The 24,255-nt window shown below is 38.9% G+C and overlaps 1 protein-coding gene across 1 annotated transcript in view; it reads right to left on the bottom strand.

The window, feature by feature from the left end:
* The window catches only part of PCDH15 (protocadherin related 15), a 1,343,394-nt gene that overhangs the window by 268,697 nt on the left and 1,050,442 nt on the right, over nt 1-24,255 (bottom strand). Inside the window, exons 18-19 of the mRNA XM_035724230.1 lie at nt 9,996-10,075; nt 1,465-1,558 (exon numbers count right to left, since the gene is read on the bottom strand). Coding sequence (XP_035580123.1) covers nt 1,465-1,558; nt 9,996-10,075 — 174 coding nt within the window. The remainder of the gene's footprint in view (nt 1-1,464; nt 1,559-9,995; nt 10,076-24,255) is intronic.

The following is a 24,255-nucleotide window of genomic DNA, read 5'->3' as shown; positions in this document are numbered from 1 at the left end:
TCTTTCATTTTCTTCTTCAGAGCCGCATCAACTTCCTTACATAGATCTAACACAGGCGCACTCTTAATCAAAGATGCTGCATATATAAAATCAATCTGAGTTTTATTTTTCTTCACACATCTAAGTACCTTCTACTGGCCCCACTATTTACTCAGATTGTTCTGTATATTTTATTTTCTACATGTAACTGTTTTACCTAATGTTTGAGCAATGGTAAATGGCTTATTATGGGCAGATTTATCAAATTTAATTATCTTTATCTATTTTTCTAACTTTTAGTTAAAGTAATAAAAGTGTCCGGGTAGCAAGTTTATATGCTTTGTTTTGTTTTTTAAGATTTTATTTATTTATTTGAGAGAGAGAGAGAGAGAGCATGAGTAGGGGGAGAGGGAGAGGGAGAAGCAGACTCCCAACTGAGCAGGGAGCCCAACACGGGGCTCCATCCCAGGACCCTGGGAGCATGACCTGAGCTGAAGGCTGATGCTTAACGAACTGAGACACCCAAGAGCCTCAGTTTATATGTTTTTATCATGGTAAGATTTTCTCATCAATCCTCCTCAAATATACGCCCCCAGTGAATCTATCATACACATCAAACAAGTCATTTCAAGTCACGTGGGGCCGTGTTACTATTTTAATTGGGTGAACCTTGCCTAGAGTCCTAAACTGAATTTGAAATTATTTCCAGAGAACAGTGAGTTGGTCCATAAGCATTTGCCTAAAGAAAAAACTACTTTGCCTCATAGAAATGGTAAAAAAACAAAACAAAACAAAAACAACAAAAAACAGTCTAAGTACCTGTTACCAAAATTTGAAATGTTAAATTGTTAAAAAATTAGAATAGCAGTGGTCGTAAGCATGTTAGTTTAAAGAATACAAATGATTTTAAAACACTCCAGAATAACGAAACAATTTCTTTATTCTTAAAACTGATTTTTAGGTGCAGAGAAAATAACATTTATCCTCTCTGGAATTATGGACCCATTTAAACCACTTCCATCACCAAGAATTAGTCAGGATCCTGAATGCTGCTTACAACTTGTGGAATCAATCAACTTGGTTTCCTAAGTGCTTCAAGACATCTATCCACACTCTGCCCCCCGACAAAGTGACATTAAAGGGAACGGGTTCCAACAGAATCAAAACTGCCAGGAGACATCTCAGAGTGTTGTGCCGATGATGATACCATGGAATGCGTTTTAGACCATTAGATTTCATTTTCCCCATAAGCTGGGTAAGAATGCCAATCCCAAGTATGTATTCTGTCAAGTCAAAAAGTTCCACCACACTGACAGATTCAGAGTATAGGTTCAACTATTAAAAGAGTACTTCTCCAAGTATTAAGGAGCTGCTCTGGGTGAGAAGAGATGAATTCCCGGACTCATGATTATGATACACTCTTTCAGAGCATCAGACTACCAGGCTCTGTTCTTACCACCCAGTGTCCCCAGGCTGAGTACTCACCCCATCTGGCCTGCCGTCCGAAGCAGTGACGATCAGAATGTAGTGATCAGTGCTCTCCCTGTCCAGGGCTTTCCCTAAGGTTAGAATCCCAGTACTAGTGACAGAGAAAAAAAACAAACAGATAAGACACACAAAGATTTTAAGTCACAGGGAGCCTTTCTCCCATCGGGAACTACTTTCCACTGTTTTTTCCCTTTCAGCAAATGTAGCCTGAATATTTAAGATGCGTGATTCTCAGATTCATGTTGAAAATTGAAAAAAGCTTTTAAGGCTGTTGAGCTTCTTAGCAACAATGAAAAATTGCCAAACTGAAGGAGATAACCGAACTGATTCTCCAGCCGCCAGGAGAAAAATAAAACTGTGCTTAATTCATTCCGGAAAGAGAGATATCTATCTTGTTTATGATTATGTCAAAGTTGGAAGACTCCATTAATCTTTAGCAGTTTCATAATCCTTTGAATCAAGGAATGGTTTCTTAGAACTAATATATATTGTCATTTCCATTCATTGTCACATAGGTAGCCATGCTGGAAATGCAAACATCTGAATCTCATCTTTGACAAACACTAACAATTAACATCTATTTTTTTCTTCTTACTTAATTTCAAAACAACTGAGGCTCATTGTATAAAATTCAAAAATATACAGTGGAATATTAAAATCCTCACAGATATTGTGATTATTTTTGTAACATTTATTTTTATGCTCTATAATAATCATATCTGAATATATTATATCATTTTCCAAAGAGGAATCAGTGTGTTTTACATCCCATTTAAGAAAACATAATTTCATGAGTATTCACTCTCTCATTTTATAATTTATGAAAACAAACTTTTGTCAGATACACTAACAATTTTATTGTTTTGTTATTCTTTTGAAATTTAGATGTTTCCTAATTTTATTTATTATGTATAATGGGAGATGAACAGCCTTTGGACAGATTCTCATAATTTGAATATTTTATACTACTTCATGCCTTTTCACTGTTTAAAGTAAATGCCTCCAAGTATTTATGTCTTTTTTTCTGCAATGTAATTTGTTTTATAACAGTTTTGTCACTTATAATGCTCTCTAAAACAAGTTCCACATTTACGTCTGAGATATTACCATCTGATATCCTACATGACATTTTAATAAAGTCCTAAAAAACATCTATTGTAGTGGACAAGTTATATTGATATAATAAAACATTAAAACATTTATTCAAGCATGAAACAATCTTTTTTGATTGATAGAAGGCTTTCACATTTTAATACAAGTGCTTGTATCGTTACAGTAGAATTTAAGCCATTCACATCACACATGGTAGTTGGGTAAAGAGACTCAACATCAATGAATCAAAGTCAGAGTCCCAGTTACTCTGTTTTACCGTGTTGTTGTTGATCATATAGACTGAAAAGTTCTAAATGTATGGTAGAACTATGGAAAACTCTATGACTTGTACATTTTTAAATGTTCTGTCAAAATAACTGAAAACCAGTTCCCAGAGTAGTTCATAACAATGGCTTTTGGAGTAACTTCCCACACTGCAGATGGTTCAGATAATCTCATTCTAAAATGACTTTAAGAGAAAACTAAGACATGTATTGCTTCAGAGACTTATTCACAAATTACTTAAGAAATGGGAGACCTGAAAACCCAGCCATAGTACAATGAAAGAAAAAAAGAAAACTGAGTTATTGCTTTCCATTTTCCCCCCTCAGTTTAAGGTTCAAATCTCTATATTCTTCTTTATACATTAAATTAGAAAATCTCTTGAAATATATCTAGTATTCCCCTTCAGAGCCATATTATACATAAACAGCTAATTTTTAACAGTCTGGTGATTATCATGGAGACAGCTCTTTGCTTGAGATGATGTGTGCCAATGAGATAGGATATTTGGGAGATGGAGAAGGAGACAAAGAATAGGTACTATTTTTTTGGGTATTTATAGACCAGTTGGTGGGCACACACAAGCATGCTTTCCTGAAATTCCGGAAATAACTAGCAAATATGAGTCTTCCTACCAGCTGGCTAGAAGCTATAGACCAGGATACACCGGGCTGCATTGAGGAATGCAGGAAATCAGAATTCTAAATTCCCATAATCAAAATATGTAAGAATCGTTTCTGTTAAAACATCAACAGTGGTGCTACTTAAATTTTACATGACTGAAAGCCTATCTCACAGGAGTGACATCCGTGGTCTTGAAGAGGGCTGTCAGCATCCCCAGTGTGACACTCTGGTACCCGTTTCTGGAGGGAGCAGAACTACCCTGATTCACGAAGACTTGTGTTTGCCATTCTGGAGGCTGCCTGAAGGAACAGTGCATGCTGCTCGTCTTTATTTTGCCTAACTCAGAGCTCACTGGAGGCAGAAAAGCAGTGGGTTTTTCTGGAAGACTCTGCAAGGCAGGCAACAACCTGCAGTCACCTGAGGCGAAGATTACAGCTGAGGCATACAAGAGAGCGGTGGATGCCTGGGAGGAAAGATGGGCAGAGAGTTTCTTGGGAAATTGGGGCACTTAAAAGCACCCGTGTGTACTTGGGGATGGAACGGAATTGAGAGTCCAGAGATAAGCCCATATGTCCGTGGCTGACTGATTTTCAACAAGGATGCCAAGATCATTCAGTAGGGAAAGGATTGTCTCCTCAAAGGGTGCTGGGGCAATTGGAGATCTCCACGTGAACGAATGAAGTTAGGCGATGGGCGATTTTACTACACCATAAACAGAAATTAGGTCAAAATGGATCAACAATCTAAATAAAGTACTGAAACCATGAAACTTAGACAAAAACTTGAGGATAAATCTTCATGATCTTAGATTCAACAACGGATTTTAAATGGGACAGTAACGGCATGAGCAGCAAAAGAAAAAAATAGGTATACTGGACTTCACCAAAATCAAGAATTTTTGCCATCATAAATAAAGTGGAAAAAAAGAAACCCTAGAAAATGAGAGAAAATACTTGCAATTCATATATCTGATAAGAATCTGGCTCCCCAAATGTATAGGAGACTCTTAAAACTCAACAACAAAAGTACAAATGACCCAATTAAAAATTAGTCAAAGGACTTGAACAAGATTTTTCTCCAAAGAAGATATAAACATGACAAAAAAGTACATGAAAAGATACTCGTCAGGGAAATAGAAATCAAAACTACAGTGAAATACCACTTCACACCCACTAGGATGGATATAATTAACAAAACAAGACAAATGGGGAAGTAACATGTTGACAAAGATATAAAGGAATTGGAACCCTTATACAGTGGTGGTGGGAATAGAAAATGGTCTTGTCCAAACAGTTTGGCAGTTCCTCAGAAAGTAAACATAAAATTACAATATGGCCCAGCAATTCCAATCCGGGAAATATACTCAAAAGAATTGAAATCAGATTCTTAAATGCACATACATATGTGTCCACAGTAGCAATATTCACAATAGCCAAGGCATAGACAACCAGCCCAAATGTCCATGCATGGATGGATGGATAAACAAATTGTATATACAAACAATGAGCTATTACGCATGTATGAAAAGGAATGAAGTACTGATGTATGCTTCCACCTGGTTGAGCTTCAAAACATTAGGCTAAGTGAAAAAAGCCAGACACAAAAGGTCGTATGTTATATTCTTCCATTTATTTGAAATACCCAGAATAGATCAATCCACAGAGGCTGAACATAAATTGGTGGTTGCCAGGGGCAAGGGGAGGGGCGGATAGGGAGCAGCTGCTTATTGGGTTGGGCTTCCTTTTGGAGTGATAAAGATATTCTGGAACTAGAGACAAGGGTTTGTTGAACAACCCTGAGTCTGCTAAATGCCATTGAATTGTTTTGAAATGGTTAATTGTATGCTATGTGAATTTCACTTCCTTTGTATTAATTAGATTACACAGAAATCCCTCACCAAACTCGAAGGCTGTATTTCTGAAATGTATGGTGCTGGACAAAATCAAGCTTTTTGAGACAATGAGTTGCTTTGCTTAACCATGAAAGTGGTGTTCAAAAGTTGTTGAAGCCATGCAATTGAAACGTAGAGGAGGTTGTCTTACGCCCACACAAACCAATCTGCTAGCATTTAAAACCTGTAGCCGCTTTCCCAAATTGCACTGTCGATTAGGAAATACTGTAGCAGCCACATCACTGACAGAAATTATATCACAGATTTCACTTTGTATCCTAGGCTTCCTTGAAACGTTGTCAATATATTCCACTGGCTGCGATTTAATGCCATTTACACTTACAAGTGTCTGAGTCTGAGACATTTATCGTGTTGCCCGTGGGCACCATGTTTCAAGCCTCATGATGCTATTTAGAGAGGCTAGAGTATACTTGAAAATGTGTGATTGCTTCAAGTCGGATGTGGTGTTCCCTGTTAAATAGTGATTAGCGGTTAGCAAACGCAGACGCACAGAGGGAGGTGGGCATATTGGCAGAGGTTCAGAAAAGAGGACCGTGGCGGGAGCTGAGGTGGTAAAGGCGTGAGAAAGTAGTTCCATCTGAATATGGATTTGGAAAGTAGGGGTGACAGAACAGAAAACGCGTATCATTTTCTTCTATGTTATGTAATCCTCAGTGTAATGCACACTGATGTGAAAAACCTAATAAGCTTTAAATTTAGGGTCAGACTGAACTTAGTCATGTAGAAAAAAATTAAAATGCCAGTGAGGATAAAAAGAAAATTTTTCAAATATAATTCTAACAAGCGGCAGATCTAACTCTTTGAGGTTCTTCTGTTCAGCATTTGAGCCTTTCAGCGTTATATCACATCCCCTGTATACAATTCCATTCAGAGGAATTCCTCACTCTCCTGCAACAAAAAATGTCAATATTTGGCCACCACCTTAGAAAGGAAGTGTTGTTTGCATTTTGTTTAAATGTTTACTGATCTGTGGCTATTTGATGAATGTACCGTATCGTATGCAACAATCAACAAAGACATTATGAAAAGTTGTTAAAATAATGCAGTGCATTACAGAACCACACAGATCTGGCCATTTAACAGGTGATATGGAATGATTTTCATGACAAACGCTTGTGATTTTTAGGAAGAAGGCCTTTACTTTAAAGAGTGGGTTACTTTTGTGGCTCTATGACTAATCCGATACATTAATATGAGATAACAATCCAACATTTTGCAAATCCAAACCAGCATTGAAATGATTCTTTATTACTACTGATTTTTTTTAAGGATTTATGAAAACTTTTGTCCTAGTTTTATTTCAATAAAACAAGGTAGACTAATGGTTTTGTAATGACGATTATCACTAAAATTTGTATCATAGCACAAATTAATATAATATTTAAAGTAAGCAATGAACATGTACTTTTTTATTGTTCTAAGAAGGAAAGTGTAACCAGAAACATTATTTGTATACATTATAGTGTCCGATAAGGTAGACCATTCTTTCTTTTCTGTTATTCTCTAAAAGAGTTCTCTTAAATAGAAACAGTAGCACAAATTTGCGCAGGCAGCCCAGAAGTTTCAGAGAGGGAAGGGATTAAAATTTCAATTTTTCCCCACTTCAAATGTGTGGTAATGGCCTAGGATAGCCGGCAACTATATTGACAGCAACAGCAATGAAGTGGCTGCCGTAAAATGACCATAGCATAGAAAGCAACGGACCTCGCGTGCTGGACCCTGAATCAAGAATGGCCATCAAAAGAGATCATGCAATCCTCACAAGGACGTGCCCTCCTCTAGCTGTCCTGGAAGCATTCTCCACTTAAGGAGTTGGTGTAGGAGCTGTGGTATTAGCAACTGTGGTCAGAGTAGACAAGGAGGATGCCGCGTCGGCATCTTTCACACCCGCAAGAATCTCTGGGACCTAACGGTGTCTCGTTGGTTTCAAAGGCAGAGAGGAGAGAAATAGGAAAGACACACTTGCTAAGGTAGGAGCACAGGGGGAGAATTTCTTCGGTAAAATTGGCGGCTCATCAGCTTTCCCAGCCCTCAGTTGAAAAATCTTTTCAGCCTCAGGGGAAAAGCAGATAAACACAGGAGTGGAAATCCTTCGCAGAGAGTAAGGGCTGGGCTTCCTGCTCGCTCAGGCGGGGAAAGGCTCACTATTGTCTTTTTTAAAAACAGCTTTATTAATGTATAACTCGCATATGCTCAAACTCACCCACTTAGAGGGTACGATTCAGTGAATGTTGGTATATTTGCAGAGTTGTCCAACCATCACCATAATCAGATCTGGAACATGCTCTTCACTATTAGCATCACCCACTGGCAGTCTCTCCCTGTTCTCTCCCATCCCCAACGCCCAGCCCCAGGCAACCACTAATCTATTTTTTTTTTTTTATCTCTATGGATTTGCCTATTCTGGACATTTCGTACAAATGGGATCATACCATGTGCTGTCCTTTGTGAATGACCTTCCACTGAGCATAATGTTGCTAAGGTTCAGCTATGCTGTAGCACGTGTCGACACTAGGTTCTCCTTTATTGACAAAGTAATTGTATGAATACACGTTCTGTTCCTTGTTCATCTTTAGATGGACATTCCAGTTTCCACATTTTGCTATTGTAAATAATTCTGCCGTGTACATTCCTGTACAACTTTTCATGTGGATCCATGTTTTCATTTCTTGAGTAGATATGGGTAGAATTACTGGATTATACGGTAACTCTGTGTCTCACATTTAGAAGAAATGACACATTGTTCTCCAAAGTACACACTGACTTTACTTCCCCTCCAGAAATATAGGAGGACTCTGAAATCTCACCCATACTTCTTATGTCCTTCCTTTTCTCATTCTGGACATTCTACATAGGTGAGAAGCAGTATCTGGTGATTTTCATCTGCATTTCCCTAATGACTAGTGATCACAAGTGAAACTCCACACACTGTTGGCCATTCATATAGCTTCTTGGGAGAAATGTCTAGTCAAATTCCTGTCCACTTTTATTTGGGTTATTTCTCTGTTTATTTTGGGGTTATAATAGTTCTTTGTGTATTCTAGATATACTTACGTCCTTTATCATCTACATTGTTTAAAATATTTTCTCTCAGGCTGGGGGTGGTCTTCACTTTCTTGGTACTGACTTTTGAAGCATATATTTTTCAAATTTTGATGAAGTCCAACTTACCTGTCTTCTTATTAATCACTTGTGGTTTTTATGTCCTATCTAGGAGAGCACTGCCTAATTCCAATAATGAAGATTTACTTCTGTATTTTCTTTAAAGAGTTAAATGCTTTTGTCTCTAATATTTAGGTCCATGATCCACTTTGAGTTAATTTTTGCTAATGGTGTGAGGTAAAGATCCAACTTCATTCTTTTGCATGTGGCCCCAGATTTCATTTACTGTAAAGCTTATTCTTTCCTGGTTGGATTGTCTTGGCCTTCCTTGGGGGGAAATTGATTGACCATAAATGTTATGATCTGGTTATTTCTGGACTCTTAACTTTATTTTAGCGATCTATACATGTACTTCTATACCAGTACCACACAGTCATGATTCCTGTTAAGGTGTCCCTTTAAAAAGTTTTCTTTCTTTCAGGATGATTGTAAATTACAGCTAATTGAGATTTGTATGTATCTATGGGGGGGGGGGGGGAATTCCAAATAGTTAAGTCTTTCCATTTTTTTAGATAGAAATTTTTTCATCTGTGAAATCGAAAAGTCTGAGAATTACTGTTTCCCGGCAAACTCACTCATGGTTGGCACATCCTAGTCAGAGTGAAATTACAGGTGTTCCTCCCAAGACCAGTGACCATGCATGGTTCCCCTGATTTGGCATGATGCACCCATGTTCCTGAGATGAAAGCAGTGCTTGGCTCATCTGTGGAAATTCTCACTTTGTGATCATGGGCCCTGTTCAGGTTTCCATTCTTTTAGGATGTAAAACCACCCGTGGACACAAAGAAAGATTCAGAGAGGTAGCAAGCATGACTCCCTAAGGACCAGCCCTACGTGACAGCAACAGGGCAACTTTGCTCTTAGACAAGGGAAGCCAATGATTCCTCTGCAAACCGTGGTGTCTCCTTCCGGGCCTCCTGGCTTTCTCCTGCTGCACTCTGAGGGGAGTAGAGCGACACCAATATACGCCCCACAAGGCTTAGCAGGGCCATGGTAATGTTTTTGTCCTAGCTTTTTCAGAATACACCTACTTTCCTCAAAAACGGAAGGGTAGACTTCGATGGTACTTTAAATGTGTTTGAATTATTGCTTTGTCTTACAAAATTCTCTTCGAATGACCAATTTAGTGCCACATTACTCTTGGTAGAAATGTCCTTGTTATTATGAGTAACTGACAACTTTAAAGGGATCTAATTAATCCCAGCCTACAAATAAAATGTTTCTACCTCCGTGGATTTTTACCTAGTGAAAATGTTTAAAATAAATAGTCTCCTGGGTAAGATTTCTGAATTCAGAATTATCCCCCACCCCCTGATCTCATTCGCATTCATAGGGAAAAAAAAAGTAAAAGAAAACTACAGCCAGCTGAAAACCACTGATTAGAAGTCTGTTCCCCCCCCCGGTACACTGTTTAATGTCTTCAAAAAAATAAATTTTGAAATCATTTTTAACTTACGTCTCCGAAAGATTAAAAACTCGTTGAGGATCTCCGTTCTCAATGGTGTATGATATTGGGTCTCCCTCTCGATCAGTTGCCTTCAGAGAGAAAACATGATTGGATTATCGAGTAACTGATGAGTAACTGATATAGGTCCTGGTCCATACAGTGGAATATAGGAGCTGGAAGCTAACAGCGTGGAATAGCCACGGGACACTTAAGGGTTACAAAATGAGCTAATTCCGAATTTCATATCTGACCCCAGCATTTCTGTCATTTCCTCTCATTTGAAAGCAGTAACAATGAATAAGAATAATATCGCCCTAATGTGTACGTAATCTTACCTGGTGCAGAAATAGATTAATGGCTCTCTTAAGGTTTATGTATTTGATTTACATGAGTGTATCTCTCTAGTTTACATAGTTACTGTTTGCATAAATGTTTACAGTGTAGAGAAACTGTCTAGTCCACTGGTTTCTTTTTCTGCTGAGCATATATCAAGTCTGGAAGCTTTGTGGTTAAGAATCCTGAATCTGAAGCCAGAAACCTGAATTTGAAACTGGCTTCCCTTACTAAATGTGTGATTATTTTTCAACTTCTTCATTTGCAAATGAGAACTTTAACAATAACAAAAGTCAATCAATATTGGGAGGTTTGACTGACATGATTTCTGTCCAAAAGCCAAATTTTTAATTAAGCCAAGTGACCACCTTTTTCAGGCCTGCATTGTATTTCTTTTGAGTAATGCTTTTGCATTATGATGGATACACACTCACTAAAATACAACGGAATGAAATCAAGTAGTAAAATAAAATGAAATATTCAATTAGCTAGGGTAATATCTTGGAGCATTCCATTTCTAGCTAAATCTCAAATTTTAAATTGCCTTGATTTCATTATAATGGAAATCTCAGAGTAGAGAGTAAGAAACAAAATGTATTTTTTTAAACAGGCTCAATAGAATTGACAGTAGATGCTTGATGTTTTCCTCTTATTTTTCTGTTCTCTGCCAGGCAGGTATTCGCCGAAAAGAGAAAAGAGAACTACAAATAATGACACAGTTAAGTTTTTGAAGAAACACAGAATTATGCTAGATTTAGTGAGACAGGGAAACTGAAGGATTGTATAAAAATCTGTTTTTTGCTCCTTTTCCTGCTTCTATTCTTCCTGGACCCGCGTCCCCACCTCATACACGTGTTGTAGTATGTCCTCCCTGTAAGGGACAAGGAATTCATGATTTCTTTGGACTCCTCTAGCACAACATATAACATCTAAGGGGTAGCGGGGCAAGAATGCCTGGATGAGGTCATCGCCTGTATATTCCAGACTGAGGAGGGAGCAGAAGGCAAGCCGAGGACAGAGCACCAGCTGACACCCCGCAACCTCCCCCCACCCCCACTCCTGGGTGGGACATGTGTGATATTCTTCCAGGAAACTCCCAAACTCTCTTTATGTTAATACATTGCTAGAGGGCAAAACGACCTTAACTTGACAATGGCAAGGCCTCAGGTATCCAGTGAGTCTTCTTTAACGTACAAAAATCCTTTTGAAACCTCCCTTTTCCTTACCTTCCCCAACCCATAGTATATCGTCAGCCACCCCTCACAACCGCGGAGCAGCAGCTCTTTCTGCCCACGGGGCCTGTCCCCATGCTTTAATAAAACCACCATTTTGCACCAAAGACATCTCAAGAATTCTTTCTTGGTCGTGGGCTCCGGACATCACCCCACCGAACCTCACCTATATTCTAAAACCACATCAAGACCACCCATGCTGGACAGCTCAACCCAAGACCCTTGGCTCCAGGGAATGTGACTTAGGGAGGACACCTGGACGCCTGCCCTTGTTCTCACCCGTTCCCGAACGCCTGAGGGATATGCACACCACAACACAATCCTCAATAAAATCCTCAGACTCTGAATAAAGATGAGACTCTGCTTTCCTTTCTGTGTCTTCCAGACACTGTCTGTACCTGTATCTTCAATAAACTCTTGCTCTTACCTGCTGCTGGCTCCCATTAGATTTCCATCCTGCCTGCAGCCACGGACCTTCCTGGCTGGTCCTATGGGACCCTGTCTGGGTCCTCAGACCCAGCCTGCTGATGTCCTTAAGAGACTGCTTGTTCCCACGGAAAAGCTCACACTAAAGTTTTTCCATTGTTTTTCTCTTTCAGTCAGTCATTTTTACCTGTCATATTGTTATAGATATTATCAATTTCTTTTTGTTTGTTCATTGGTATGTAGTTGCTGCTGCTTTCTGAAAGACAATTTATTGTCTTGTATTTTCATAAAAGCCAGAAGAAATGGATTCTGAAGCAGGATAGCTTTGTGTAAATAATGTTAAGTCCAGATTAATGTTCCCCTTTCTTCTAATGTATCGAGTCTAATACTTAATATCGTTGCTTAGGGATGAAAGCGCTGTGAATGCTGAGTCATTTTATTTATTTAAGTCATTATGTTGTTATGTCACTAAAATAACAAGGGAGAAAAATTCCTAGAGGATTTTCAGTTTTTTCATCCACATTAATTACTTTCAATGCCTGAGTTACCTTGAAGTACTTCCTTTTGTTTGACCATTTAAATACTTAAGAAATGTGAGAGCCCGTAATCTGCCTACTTCAATCTCATGTGAGGTTGTGTCCATATTAGAAAGCTTGAAGACCCAGGATTTGGAAGGAAATCCTTATTTGATTGTTTTGTTTCTTTCAGTCCTCTGTGTTTGTTTCAGGATCTGTGGCCAAGGGTGTAGTAATTAGGGAGGATTCATCATTTCTCAGTCCACAATGCAAGGCGGGGGATGGTGCCATCAGGATCAGACCTCTGAAATCTATCCATTACATGTGTTAGCACTTGTGTAAGTACTTTACATCTCTACTTGTCCGTATTTAAGGAGAGAAACTATTTCAAGTTTATTTATTTATTTGAGAGAGAGAGGGCGAACAGGGTAAGTGTGGAGGGAGAAGGAGAGAGCGAATCTCAAACATACTCCCCACTGAGCACAGAGCCCGACTCAGGGCTCGATCCCACAGTCCTGAGAGCACATCCTGAGCTGAAATCAAGAGTTGGATGCTCAACCGAGGGAGCCACCCAGGCGGCCCAAGGAGAGAAGTTATTTAAAGAAAGAAATAACACATAAGAGGAATAACTGGAAAAATCGGAAAAAGCAATGATTCTTGGAGTATAAAGATATGATCATGTGCATATTTCTGACCTAAAATACATTTCTAAAAACATTTTTTAAATAGTTTTTTTTTTTTTTTCCCTAGGGGTGCTTGGGTGGCTCAGTCAGTTAAGCATCTGCCTTAAGCTCAGGTCATGATCTCAGGGTCCTGGGATCTAATCCCACATTGGGCTACCTGCTCAGCGGGGAGTCTGTTTTTCCCTCTGCCCCTCCCCCTTGCTTGTGCATGCTCTCTCTCTCTCTCTCAAATAAATAAATAAAATCTTTTAAAAAATTTAAAAATATTTTTTTTCTATATATAAGTCTAGCTAGTCATCTCTAAATGCTGGGCAGAAATTCAAATATGATACTGAACAGTGAATCCTTAAGTTAGAATTCATTGACTATTTACTATGTGTCAGGAACTATACTTGCATGCCTTGTCTCATTTAAACCTCACAGCAACCATATAGTAAATGGGAAATGCAAAGGACTTCAGTTCTCAGAGTCTTTCTGGCACCACTCCAATTGGAGTTCCCTATAATTTGCTTAATTGGAAAATACATCTTTTTTTTTTTAATCTGGAGATAGTAGTAACTTTTATCTTAAAAAGAGAGCGAGTAGTGTAAATGTTTTCCATAACGGAACAGAAAGGAATCTCTCATTCTTTGTGCAAATATATATTCTGTGCCTTTATTTCTGATCAGTCGGGTCCAATCCAAGCCCTCTGTGCAAGGTGTGAGAGAGTACAGGAGCCGTCATCTTAGGGGGCCTGGCTGGGTGTGGGCTCCGGAGCCAGCCCCCTCGGGTGCCATCTCCTCTTAGGCAAGAGGCCTAATGACAAAATGAAGCTAACAACAGTAACACACACAGTATTCACTCATGGATTCAACAAATAGTTATCAATCATCTGCACTGTGTTAAATGGGCCCTGGGGCTTCCATGCAGACAGAAGTCCGTGAGCAACACAGACAAGAATTCTGCCTTTGTGCAACTTACACTGTAGTACGGGCAGTCAGAGACAAAACAAAATAATTCATGACAATATACAGTTTTCAGATCTCTATAAGTGCTGTGAAAATATGAGGTAATTTAGGAAGGGCATAAGGTTGGTGGGCGGGGGGGTTGCAGTCATATATAGGTCATCAGGAAAGCTATCAGGAAAACGTGATGCAAATGCAAATGCATTTGTGAGGGGCCAGAGAGCAAGTCTTGTGGGGAACGGTATTCTGGCAGAGGGCACCGGGAAGGAAAAGACCATGAGATGGAAACAGGCCTCGTGAACGTGAGGAAGAGAGAGCAAATGGAAAACCAGCTCCTGTTTTGCTTGGCCTCAGGTAAACAACCTGAGGTTAAATACCTCGGGTTAAATAACTGAATGATACTCACTTTGGACAGCTAGCAAGGAATGGAATTATTTAGTCCCTGGTCTGCTGATAGATGTTTAACAACACAACGAACTACAATCAAGCTAATTGTCCTGTAATGTTTGCTAGTAGGACAAGGAGTAACTTTTTAAAGATCAAGGCCACTGCTGTTTCTAGTCTGCTTAACCAGGTAACTGACAGCATATAATTCAGGTCTCCCAGTTGTCAGAAGCACCAAGGACACAAAAGTATTTACCTCAATAGGCACGGTGCTTAGACACTGGAAAAAAGGAATTTTGAAAAAGAAAACAAATCTTCTCTAAACTAATATTCCATTCATGTTAAAGACGAATACAGCCATCAAATACCATCTGGTAGACTGCACTTTATGCACACAGAATGATTCTGCACATTTCACAGGACATTAAGACAAAGCACCTGACCCGAGGGATTCTAAAATAGATAAAAATCAACAGATTTAGATGATCTTTTCTTTTCTCACTTAGGCAAACGAGTTCTGATTTATGTTATTAAACTACTTGAGAGCAAGAACGGAGGTTTTCAATTCAGCACAGCAGTGTTTCCAAAAATGTGTATGCGGGCACTCCTGGTGTCAAATACTGGCCCTTTAACAAAATGTTAATGTTTACGAATCTATTTTGATGAATAATGCAGACTTTTTTATGTCAAGAAGTGCTGTTTTGTCATGTATGATCCTGATTTAAAATTTCCTTCTGGAAGTAAGTTCATTTACGTAAAGAAGTCAGATTGTTCAATTTTCTAAAAAATATAAGTAAATTGATAAATAGGATGCAGTGTAACATATCTGAAACTTGGAAATACAGCTCACATAGAATGTCCATATGATACAGGAGCGTACCTGAACACCTTCAATCCTGTCCAGCTATTAACTCTATTTCTCATTGTTCTCATTCTCTCTTGGAACCATCTCGATCACGTTTCCAACCCTCCCAAGAGTACTACACCGAAACTGCTCTTTTCAACACGCCGAGTAAATTCCATATTAGTAAAATCACCCATCAGTCCACAGTCTTTGTTTCCATTTGTTTCTTTGTTTTGTTTGTTTTTAACATGACCTCTCAGTAGCATCAGGAATAAATGATCTCTCCCTTCTCCTTGACACACTTTTTTCCCCAAGTCCACTTCAGGACATTTCTTCTGGGTCCCCATTCCTGATCCTCCTCACCTCCTTGGCACTTTAAAATCAGCCTTTGGATGTCTTCTACTTTCACTCCCTCAAGAACCTCATCCAATCTCAAAGTTCTAAGTAGTACTTAAATGCTCAAGACCCCAGATGGATATTTTCTAGTCCAAACTTCTTCCCCAGACACATACCCAACTGCCTACTCAGTAGCTTTAATTAGATGTCAAAAGACATTTCAAATTTGACATGTCCAAAATTGAATTATTTCTCCTCTGACATTCTTTTCATTCTGGCTAATGGAAATTCAATCCTACCAGTTGCTTGGGCTGTAACTTAATAGCCATTCTTCACTTGTCTTCTCTCCCAAAATCCACAATCACCAACAAATCCTCTAGTGTCTACCTACAAAATAGAAAAAAGTGGAAACCACTTCTCCCTATGTCCAGAAATATCACTCCAGGCTAGTCTGGACTACTGAAATAGCACCCTAACTAATTTGCACAATTCCTCACATTTCACTGCAGACCATTCTCAATAGAGAATCCGTAGGATCCTTTTAAATTTTAAGTTTATTCGTGTCACTGCTCTATTCAAATTCTTCCATTAGTACTCACTTCCACTGAGAATAATTATCTCCACACTTCTCCAGGTCCTGGGGGACTTCATTTCTATAGGTTCCCTCTTCTCTTGTTCTACTCCTGTCACACTGGTATCTTCACTGTTCCTCAAACACACCAGGCAGGTCTGAACTTCAGGGCCTTTCCACATGCACCCGAAGTACTCTGCCCTAGATGAGCCATGCCCACATGGCTCATTTTCTCACCTTCGTCAATTCTTTGATAATGCCACCTTAGCAAAATCATCACTGATCAAATTGTCATCCCCCATTACTCCTCTCAATTTTTCCTCATTTACATTTTCACATAGCATTTATTACCTCCTAAAATTCTATATCGCTCACATATATTTTGTTAATTTTTCTTTTTCTTACTTGAATGTAAGCGCCATGAAGGCAGAACACTCGTCTGCTTTGTTACTAATGTGCTTTAGTATTTACAATTTGGGCTTGCCTTTGTATTCCTTGTGGCCAAGAAGGTAAGTTTAGTGTAATGAAGAAAGTATAGTGATCTAGTTTGTTTTGTACTTCAATCAACTATATTTACAGTAAAAAAAAAAAATGTACTTTGATCTTCATCTTACATACCCCACGTTTGTCTGTCTCAGTTTCTTCCAGACTTGAGTCAGAAAAGAGATTGTGACATAGAACACTAGCCCTTGTTACTACTGCCTATTGGTGGCAGCTAATAATCTCCAAAGGTAATCTAATTACTGTGGGGAGATACTTGGCTCCCGTCAGTTCTCAACACTCAACATTTGGTAATAAACCAAATAAATACAATTCATAAACAACATTTTCAATGCTAAAATAGCTAAACAAAATGACTCTTGTTCAGTTCTAAATAAATTGAAGAGGGTGTGTATGTTTCCAGGCCTATGGAGATCTGAAGACCTACAAAGCCCCTACTTAGACTCTTGCACATTAGTTCAAGGGTTTCTCAAGCCCTCCCTCACAGTCTACGTACTAGTTCCCAGACGTCAGCACATCAAAACCAGATTTTCAAAATTGTGCAGTTAATAGAGCCAGGCCAATTGAATGGACTAAGCACACAGCTAATGGTCTGACAGTACTGAGGGAAAAAGACAGAAAAATCTATTTAAACAAGAGCATGGGGATCAATAAGCAGAGGGATCCATTAAGCCTCACATACCGCCATACCATTTGTTGATATAAATACAGAATCTAATTTAGAATCTAAGAGTCACATTATCCTGTGTTCAGTAAGCCAAAAAATGTACTGGGCAACCATTATAAAGAATCTATTTCACGCTAGGAATCAGGAATGATATGTCATGTAGTACAGTCCCTACCTTTGAGAAAATTCTGATCATTGGTGATATTAACACTGAAAAAGAGTTAAATAATGTTCAGAATACTGTGATTAAGCCTATACTTATAAAAAATAGCCCAGAGCTGGTAATCATACGATTGAGAACCTAGTCCGAATTATCTTGGTTTTAACTACCTGAACTGGGCTCTGTCGCTGAACCTATATTCTCAATCATTAAATGGATAAATAACACTTGAAATGTATAGTCTATACGGTTGATGTAGAATCAGATGAGGCAACAGATGTTTAGAAAACTCTAGAATTCTATTCCAATTAAAAGTACTGTCTAAGGAACTGATTTAATTTGGTAACTAAAAATCTTGAGCTTTAAAGCAAAAAAAAGGGGGGGATGAAAGTTGTCACTTATTAGTTATGCAAATCACTAAACCTGTTTACGTCTCAATGACTCCATGTATGATACTGAAATAAGATTATTCTCTTAATACATTTTTTTGCAGTTGATACCTGCATTTAAAAATGAGCAAAAATAGAGCACACAAGGGAAAGACTTCAGGAATGGCTGAGTGAAGTCCTCTCCCATGAAAACAACCATGACTACTAAAAAATAGTTTAATAAAATTAGGGTCTCTGGAAATTGTTCTAAGAGTGTACAGTAATGAGAGAAACATTTATTAAAAAAAAATCTACAAAATCTCAGTCAGAACAGCAGGAGTCTTTGGCATTGGAGCAATAAGGTATTCCCCCTCTAACTCTCAGCCCGCACAGCATGAGAGAAGGTCTACTTGTGGCAGGTGTAAGCAGAGTCACTGCACCCCTTCTCCCTCACCGCGCCAGTGAAAGACTACGGCGTCTGCCTTGGAGCGACAGGCCCACAGTGTTCCTTATCCTCTGCCTGTCAGTCCATGCTGCAGAAACCCACCGTCTGCCATCTGCTAATTCTTTCTCTGTCTATAATGGAATAAAATTAGAAACCAACAACATCAAGTCTCAAAATTCACAACTATACAGAAATGAAAACAGCACTCAGAGACAAAGAAGACAATGCAAAGGAAATGAGAAAAAGCTTCAAAATGAATGAAAATTGTTTAAAGAATCCTCAAAAAATTAAAAATAGAGCTATCCTATGACCCAGCAATTGCACTCCTGGGTATTTACACCAAAGACACAGATGTAGTGAAAAGAAGGGCCACATGCACCCCAATGTTCATAGCAGCAGTGTCCGCAATAGCCAAACTGTGGAAAGAGCCAAGATGCCCTTCGATAGACAAATGGATAAAGAAGATGTGGTCCATATACACAGTGGAATATAACTCAACCATCAGAAAGGATGAATACCCAACTTTTACATCAACATGGATGGGACTGGGGGAGATTAGGCTGAGTGAAATAAGTCAAGCAGAGAAAGTCAATTATCATATGGTTTCACTTATTTGTGGAACATAAGGAATAACATGGAGGACATTAGGAGAAGGAAGGGAAAAATGAAGGGGGGGAAATCGGAGGGGGAGACGAACCATGAGAGACGATGGACTCTGAGAAACACACTGAGGGTTCTAGAGGGGAGGGGGTGGGGGCATGGGTTAGCCTGGTGATGGGTATTAAGGAGGGCACGTACTGCATGGAGCATTGGGTGTTATATGCAAACAATGAATCGTGGAACACTATACATCAAAAACGAATGATGTAGTGTATGGTGATTAACATAACATAATACAATAAAATTAAACTAAAAAAAACTACACTAAAACTTATGCAATGATATAAGGCAGTTCTTGGAGAAAAAGATACAGCTGTAAGCATCTATATCTACAAAGGGGTAAGTTTTCAAGTCAATAACTTTTCATCTAAGACAATGAAAAAAGATGAGTAAAATAAACGTAAAGCAACGAGAAGAAATAAAAATTAAAGTGGGAATTAATGAAATAAAAATAGAAAAACAGTAGAGAAGAATCAATGAAACCAAAAGTTGATGTTTTGAAAAGATCAACAAGATTGACAAGATTTGGGCGCCTGGGTGGCTCAGTCGGTTCAGCGACTGCCTTCGGCTCAGGTCATGATCCTGGAGTCCCGGGATCGAGTCCCACATCGGGCTCCCTGCTCAGCAGGGAGTCTGCTTCTCCCTCTGACCCTCTCCCCTCTCATGCTCTCTCTCTATCTCATTCTCTCTCTCAAATAAATAAAAAATCTTTAAAAAAAACTTATAAAAAAAAAAGATTGACAAGATTCGTCAGACTGATAAAGGAAAAAAAAAAGAGAAGAAAGAAGGTTCAAATTACTAAAATCAGGAACAAAAGCGGAGCTATCCCTATGGCCTCACAGCAATAAAGCAGATTTAGGGAAATCTGATGAAAACCTCGATCCCACCATATTAAATAACCTAGATGAAATGAACAGATCCCTAGCAGTACACAAATTACCAGAACTGATTCAAGATGATAAAGACAATCTGGATAGATGTATAATGAGTAAGAAGATAAAATTAGTAATCTCAAAAACAAAACAATAAAAAGCTGCATTAAAGAAAAAAAAAGGCCCAAATAGCTTTACTAGTGAATTCTACTAAACATTAAAGAACTGACAGCATTTTCACAATCTCTTCCAAAATACTTAAGAAGAGGAAAAACTTCCTAATTATAGGGCTTATGTTACTGTCATACTGAAACCAGACAGAGGTACCCCAAGAAAAGAATGCTATAGGTCAATCTATCTTATGAATATAGAGGTAAAACTCCTTAACAAAACACCAGCAATTCAAATTCAGCAATATATAGAAACGATCACACATAATGACAAAATGTGATTTGTCACAAGTATGCAAAGTTGTTTCAACATAAGAAAATCAATTAATGTACGAAACAGATTTTTTTTTTTTAAAGGATCATCTCAGCAGAATCAGGAAAAGCATTTGACAAAATCCAAAACTCCCAACTGGCATCATAGTGATGTTGAAAGAATCACAGCTTTTCCCCTAGGGTCAGGAATAAGAGAAAGATTTATACCAAAAACTATTACAACATTTTACTGAAAGTTCTAGTTGGAGTAATTAGGCAAGAAAAAGACATAAGAGTCATTGCAGAAAGGAAGAAGTAACAGTATCTCCATTTGCAGATGAAATTATCTTTTAAACAAAAAATCCTAAAGAATCTACTCAAAAACTATGAGACTAATAAATGAGTTCAGAAAGGATGCAGGATAGAAGACCAATATGAAAATATCCATAGTATTTCTATATCCTCGTGATGAATGATCACGTGTGAAAATAAGGAAAAGATTCCACTTCATAAAATTTAAAAAAAACAAAATATTCAGGAATAGATTTAATGAGAGAAGTAGAAACATTGCAGTCGGAAAATACAAAACATTGTTAGAACTGCCTGATGTGGAGAGTCAGAGCCTGGGTGGGGGGTTGGCAGCCTGTCATGGGGCACCCACACCCATGTGGGAAGGGCACTCACGATGCCTGGAATGGGATGGTAACCTAGGCGAATAAGCCTGGCTTCCGTGAGAGGGTGGTGGCTTGGTGTGGTCGCGAAGCCCAAAGAGCCTTGCTGTTGAGCTCCGAGGTCCCGAGGCCGTCTGCGTGGGAAGGGGGCTGGTAGGACATCAATCTCCCATGGCCTATCGCAGCACAAGGGGAATGGAGAAGGGAACCGTTTGTATACGGTGGTAGCAGCTGGTAGTGAGATGTGCTGAAGTTTGGACTCTGTAGGGAAGGTGTTTGCATGACCCTGCGCAGCACTCCAAAGTCCACGTAGGGTGGGGAGTGCATCTGTATTGGGAGAAGAAGAGGGACAGTCAGGCTTGTGGCACTAGAACGTGAGAGGGGTAAGGAGGACATCAGCATGGGTGTCAAGAGGAAACTGGTTATGTTTATAAGTAAATATACTAAGGATAAACAGGCCAGTTTTCTCATTGTGACCGTTATTAGTGTGAACCAAGAGCTTTATACATATATATATGTTTATTTACATATATTATATATTTACATATAATATTCCATAAGGTATAAAATGTACACATGCAATATTACATATAATGAGTATACGTATGTTATGCAGACATATATGTAGGCATAAATACAGATGCAAATGAACACGTGTGTATATATCAAACACACTTCTGTATGTGGTGTGTGTAGACACGTGTGTGTATGTTTGAGTACATGCATGCATGCACACAGAGGTATGTACATAGACTGACAGCTTAGGCCATTGAGAAGACCTGGAAGCAGAGAGAGCCAATAGCCAGGAACATTCCGTGCTCTCAGACCTGGTTTCTAAATGCTACCCCCACTGAAAGACACCAGAGCTTTTTAGAGAAATGGTTAGATCTCGGGCTGGGATAAGAGAAGTCTAAAATGGGTGCTCAAAACATGACAGGGCCATGCGAAAAGACACAGAAGCCTGTTCAGATGGGCTCATCAAGGCTAATTCTGGGACGATTTGAGCATCAGAATAAATAATGATTGTCATGGTTTATAATCAACGGAAGCAGATAAATTTTTGAGCTCGTATTGGTATTGATAAATAATTGAATAAATACATGGGGGAGGAAAGATAGCTTTTCTTTTGGTAGAATGCCAATTCACCAAGGTCAAAGAGATGATGGCATTAGAAGACCATCATTTGGCAACAGTCAAAATAATAATTCAGCCAAAGAACATCAATAGATGTTAAAAGTAACGAGGGAAGGGGCCCCTGGGTGGCTCAGTCGTTAAGCGTCTGCCTTCGGCTCAGGTCATGATCCCGGGGTCCTGGGATTGAGCCCCGCATCGGGCTCCCTGCTCCGCGGGAAGCCTGCTTCTCCCTCTCCCACTCCCCCTGCTTGTGTTCCCTCTCTGGCTGTCTCTCTCTCTGTCAAATAAATAAATAAAATCTTTAAAAAAAATAATGAGGGAAGATAAATAAAGGGAGAGTATTTGCATAATCTCAAGGTAAGTCCTCCACACACTTGAAGGTGGGTGCGACTTAGATCGGGTTATCCACAGCAGCATTCCCTGGATGACCACCTATAAACCATCTGTCATCTGGTAGGAGGCAATGTGACATGATCACTTCAGGGTTACCCTTGCCGAAATACCCATGACTGAACCAGTCACTGAGAGACATCAACGAACCCAAACTGAAGGAAAATGTAGAAAATAAGCTTCCTGCAATCTTCAAAAGCATCGAGGGAAGATTGGTGCATACGGAGGAGACCAACAAGGTATGATGCATAAAAGTCACACGTGGTCCTGGCTTGGGTCATTTTGCCATAAAGGATGTTACAAGCATAACCGGCAAAGGTTGACTGGAGTCACAGGGCTAGACTGCAGGAACACATCAAAGTCACTCCCTGATTTCCACCGCAGTGTGCTGGTTATACAGGAGACCTCACTCTTCATGGGAACTGGAAAGTACTTGGTGAATGCACAGCATGCTGGGAACTTATTCTCAAACATTCTTGTATGATTCTCACATTTTTTCTGTCAAGTCTTGTATCATTTCAAAAGGAAAATTAACATAAATGTATGCATATAATGACAATGGCAAAGTCACCTCTCTATATATTACTTGTGTATGTCCCTTACACACACACACTTACGTGTCTTACACAATCATATGTGACCAGAATGGGAAAATACAGTTAGACGCAGACCAGTGGGTTCATGTGTGCTCTCTCATGAGAAGGGCTGGGGAATTATTCCGGGGGAAAGAAGGTAGGGAATGGGAGGTGAAGCAAAAATAGAGAATAAAAAAGAAAGCTGCATAAAAAAGAAATAGAGAGTGCAATATGACTGCACTTATGAATATATGCACACTAATTGTAAAATAAAATTAAACAAGGAAAGATGAAGTATAAAGAGCTGGGTCCTCTCAGCTTGCTATTGTTGGCATTAATCTTTGAAGTTTTCTTCTTGATTCACGAAGGTGACTTCTGATTCAAATCACCCCGCTCATGCTCGTTAAATTAGAAGAAGTGTAGTTGCAATCAAGCCTTGCTGCTCTTTGTAATCATTTGTTTATCGAAATCAAAATTATCTGCTTTTGTATGGGGGTAGGTAGTAGGGAATGACTCTGTTGCAAAGTTGAGTTAAATTTTATTGCTAGATAATTCTGCCTCTGCCTGTGAAACGTATGTTTTCTTAATCTGGAGCTTCTTTTTAAAAGTGATCCCTTCACTTCCTTTTTCAAACTGTTACAGGATTTTGTGAATCCATGTAAAATAAAAAGTATGCAATACTAGAAGAAGGGACATGCAAATGAATTCTTCAGTTTTCTTAAGCAACTATTCCAAAGCAAATATTGCTTATCTTTTTATCTAAAAAAAAAAAATGTTTTCTTAGCTCCAAATCAGCTAATTCCAGGCAGTTAAGTGGAGAATCACCATGGGTACTTCTCAGCATCAATTTGGTTCCTGTTGTTTTCTCTAGACAACTGACACCTATTGGGTGTTTATCGAGTATACCTCAGAAACACTGTTTCTGTTCTTCTCTAATTTACCAAAATCTCAGGGAAATAACTGCATTTGCATACTGAAACTTTAATCAACAGTAGCTGACTGTGTGTGAAGCAATAAACAGCTTCAAGGCATGCAATAAACTGAGGTTTATTTACAAAACTGTGCAGAGAATCCTTTATTGCCAAGTTACTAAAGGTAATACTGATTACTGCTATTATAATAGCAGTCGCTATCAA

Source organism: Zalophus californianus, chromosome 15 (genome assembly GCF_009762305.2).
Source record: "Zalophus californianus isolate mZalCal1 chromosome 15, mZalCal1.pri.v2, whole genome shotgun sequence".
Taxonomy (NCBI): Eukaryota; Metazoa; Chordata; class Mammalia; order Carnivora; family Otariidae; genus Zalophus; species Zalophus californianus.
This window is presented reverse-complemented; position numbering and strand designations above follow the sequence as displayed.